We start from the raw sequence: 3,733 nt of genomic DNA, 5'->3' as shown, positions 1-3,733 counted from the left end.
AGCGGACCGAGCAAAAGATGCTCAGAAGGCCCAAGGGGGCAAGGCCAAGGGCCAGGGCCAGGGCCAGGGCGCCATTATTAGGAGAAAAAGTACACTCCAAAGAGTTTGGAACAGGCTGAGCAAAGGAAGCTCAAAAGGCTCAGAACCTCTTTTAAATGTTTCAGGATGAAAGTGTTTAATATTAGAATTAGAACTTACATGGACTTTGGGAGAGCTGCGTGGTGGGGGTGAAGGGTAAGGGAGTCAACGTCCTGGAAATCTGTAGGTTTGAAGCACCAAAGTTGGTGACTAATCAGGAAACTGCTACAATTCTTAGGAGACTTCTTTCTACCAATTGTATACTGAGATACCAATGCAGGTAGCTTACTTAGAAACCTCTTAGAATCTTAAGTTGCCAACATGTCTGAGCACAGCCACCTCTGGAGAATGATAGACTCTTTCTCTTTAGCATTCCAGATTTTGTGTGGATATTTTTTGTTGACAAATTTGAGTCCTCAGAACTTAACAAGGAAGGGGATTCTGGATAATGTAGTTCTCAGCTTCTCTGTCATGCACAGAAAACACTCCCAACAAGTCAATTAAAAAAAGGGGACAAACAATCCGTTAGAAAACTGAGCAGAGGATATGAATAGACAGACCAAACAAAATAAAAACTGACTCAGAAATAGACCAAACCAATGGTCACCTGAAGGGAGTGGATGGGGATGGGTAAAAAGGGGAAGGGGAATATAGTCAATATTGTGATAAGTTTACACAGTGACAGTTGATCACTAGAATTAGTGGGGTAATCACATAGTAAGGTATAAAAACGTTGAATCACTATATTGTACACCTGAAACTAATATAACCAATAAGGTTGTATATCAACTATACTTAAGTAAAAATGTAAATTTAAAAAAGAATACAAATAACGTGAATAGCTGTTCAGTCTACTTGAGATTATGGAAACGCAAAATTAAAATAATTTTTTTGTATATCTGGGAAAAATTAAATCAATATGCATTATTTTTGAGAATTCAGGGGGAAAGGCTTTCTCACACCTGTGCACAAAGAAAATGAGTGCAGAGTATATGTGTGTGGTTTGCGTGTATCTGGAAATTACATACTATACTGTTCATAGTCATGCTTCCAGAGAGTAGTTGATACGGATCTGCGGAAGTATGGGAGCATTTGGATTTTTTAATTTTAATCATTTTTTTAATCTCAAAAGAATTTTAAAAACTCATGATAAACAGTAATTGTATATGGTAAAACCTTGGATTGCGAGTAACATGGTTTGTGAGTGTTCCACAAGATGATCAAACGTTTCTAATACATTTTAACGTGGTAAATGAGCGATGTCTTGCAATACGAGTAGTTTGTTTCTGGAACAAGTTATGCTCGCAAACCAAGGTATTACTACTGTACTAGGCCCAAATATAATACAGTTAACGATAGAGGAGAGTTCAGACATCAAGGCAGTCTAGTTTGTATTCAGTGCACATTTTCTAGTTACTAGAAATATTGGGTATAACAGAACCTTTTGCTGCACACAGTTTATTAATGATGGGAGAAACTATCAACCAGAGATGCTTTATTTCAAGTTTTGTGTGTAATAGTATGGAAATTCCCACCTGATAACAAATGTGTCAGCTTTTTTGAGTTCTACTTCCAGGCCTTTTTAGGGTATTAAATTAATACATGCAAAGTCAGAATTAAGTAGTTTTCTCCTTCGTTTTTCGAGAGGGGCCAACCTTTACTGATAAAACAAAGGTTATAAAATTAAGTTAATGTACGTTTAAAACAATCAGTTCACTTAGTAGCTTAAATAATTTGGGAATATTTACTAACATGGGTAACCTTTCCTGTAGTTTAGCATATTCTAACACCTTTGATGTGATTATCTACTTCTTGGACATATTTGATGTAAAGGATTATTAGGTTGAAAGTAGATAAGATTAACTTGTATACCAGAAGTTAAAATAATGATTAACTTATATTTGTGCTTTTTCCTTTGCTTTGTCCTCTTGTGCTTTGTCAGCAACCCCTTAGGGGTTAGAAACATTTGAGAGAAATGAATATGAATACAGGAATATGAAGATTTGCTATGTGTGAACATTTAAGTTCAGCTTTAGTTTCGTGTTATTTATTCATCAGCTAAAAAGATGAACCAAACTTACTTTTAAAATGAAAAACTCTTCAACATATGTAATCTTCAGATATTTGTTCTTTTTTTTACATCTCTGTCATCATGTATATTGGAAGTTACAGAAATAGTAAAACTGAAATTTGTAGCTGAGCTCTTGAGAGGTTTATTGATTTCTATACTGAAAACATTACTATTTGCTGGTAGAAGTAGACATAATAATTCAACCATGTTGGTTTTAGAGAATGTATAATCTATGAAACTTTTCTGTTTTACTTGTTTCCCTTTACTTGGTAGATCAAAAGTTACATATCTGTAACACCGGTTAACAACTATTAGGTTTAAGGAAGATCTATAGCCTTTCTGAAGTCAACTAGTTACTTACTATATTTGATGTATTTGTGATTACATCTGCAATTTTGAGAAAAATTTTAATACTATATTTAACTTTCAAGTTCTGCCATTGAATCTACCAGAGAAGATTCTTCAAGCCTAGTTGCTGAACTTCAAGAAAAGCTTCAGGAAGAAAAAGCTAAGTTTCTAGAACAACTTGAAGAGCAAGAGAAAAAAAAGAATGAAGAAATGGAAAGTGTCCGAACATCTTTGATTGCGGAACAGCAGGTATGTTATCCTGTCTCTATTTCGTTATTTTAGGCTAAAAAAGTAAACAGTTAACAAATATAATTTATTTGTGCAGTTGTTAATTTCTTATATCTTAGATGTGATTTGCCTACATTGACCCTGTTAATATTTATTAAGTATCTTCATGATAAAAGCATTTTCTTTTTAAATGTTATTGTGTCACACAGGTCCTTCAAAATAAAATAGGCCTAGATTAAAAATTAGAAAATGTGAATTATTTTTTGGTTTCTTAACTACCTATGTGTTCTTGGATACATCATTTAACCTTTTTAAAAGTCAGATTAATTTTATTCTAAATTACATGCTGATCAGTACAAAATTTTTGTACTTTCTATAATTCTAATCCATATTGTAGACTGGTAGTAGATTACAGTTAGAACATTGATGAACATTACTGATTCACTTATTAATATGGATCAATGGTGAGTGGTAAAGCTTGTGAGATAAGCAGGCGCCAGAACATTAGGACTGTAGAACGTTATTAGAGAGCTTATACTTCACCGGAGGTACTGGACAACTGCTGAAGAGGAAATAAAGGAATTACACAATTGGATTGTATTTAAGATTGCTCCTCAGAAGAAAGAGCAGAGGACTGCAAGATGCAGGCACGTGTAGGAGCCGTTGGGTGTCTGCTGTTGTAGTTCAGCCCAGGGATAATGTTTACATACCTTTTTTTATCCTAAGGAATATATTTCTGAAACATTCACATGCTTAATATACACATTTAATATTATGTGTTATTTTCCTTTTCCTAAAATGGTGCTTTTAAATTGTCTTTTTAGAGTTTTTAAAAAAAAAGTCAATCAGACAGAAAGAATATATGGAAATGTAGTTCAAAATTCTTAGGAACTTGGGCCGGCCGAGTGGCACGATGTTTAAGAGCTGGCTTGGGACGCCAGAGGGCCCCGGTTCGGATCCCACATATGAGGGCCAGTGACACTGCCCTCCACAGCTAAGATGCTGAAC

General features: G+C 34.7%; 1 protein-coding gene across 2 annotated transcripts in view; it reads left to right on the top strand.

The window, feature by feature from the left end:
- Nucleotides 1-3,733, top strand: part of RB1CC1 (RB1 inducible coiled-coil 1) — a 76,524-nt gene that overhangs the window by 38,065 nt on the left and 34,726 nt on the right. For both annotated transcript variants that reach the window (XM_019632958.1, XM_019632957.1), the window contains exon 15: nt 2,581-2,746. In XM_019632958.1, coding sequence (XP_019488503.1) covers nt 2,581-2,746 — 166 coding nt within the window. The remainder of the gene's footprint in view (nt 1-2,580; nt 2,747-3,733) is intronic.

Source organism: Hipposideros armiger, unplaced genomic scaffold, assembly GCF_001890085.2.
Source record: "Hipposideros armiger isolate ML-2016 unplaced genomic scaffold, ASM189008v1 scaffold_1204, whole genome shotgun sequence".
Taxonomy (NCBI): domain Eukaryota; kingdom Metazoa; phylum Chordata; class Mammalia; order Chiroptera; family Hipposideridae; genus Hipposideros; species Hipposideros armiger.
The sequence above is the reverse complement of the archived record's forward strand: the minus strand, read 5'-3'. Positions and strand labels throughout refer to the sequence as shown.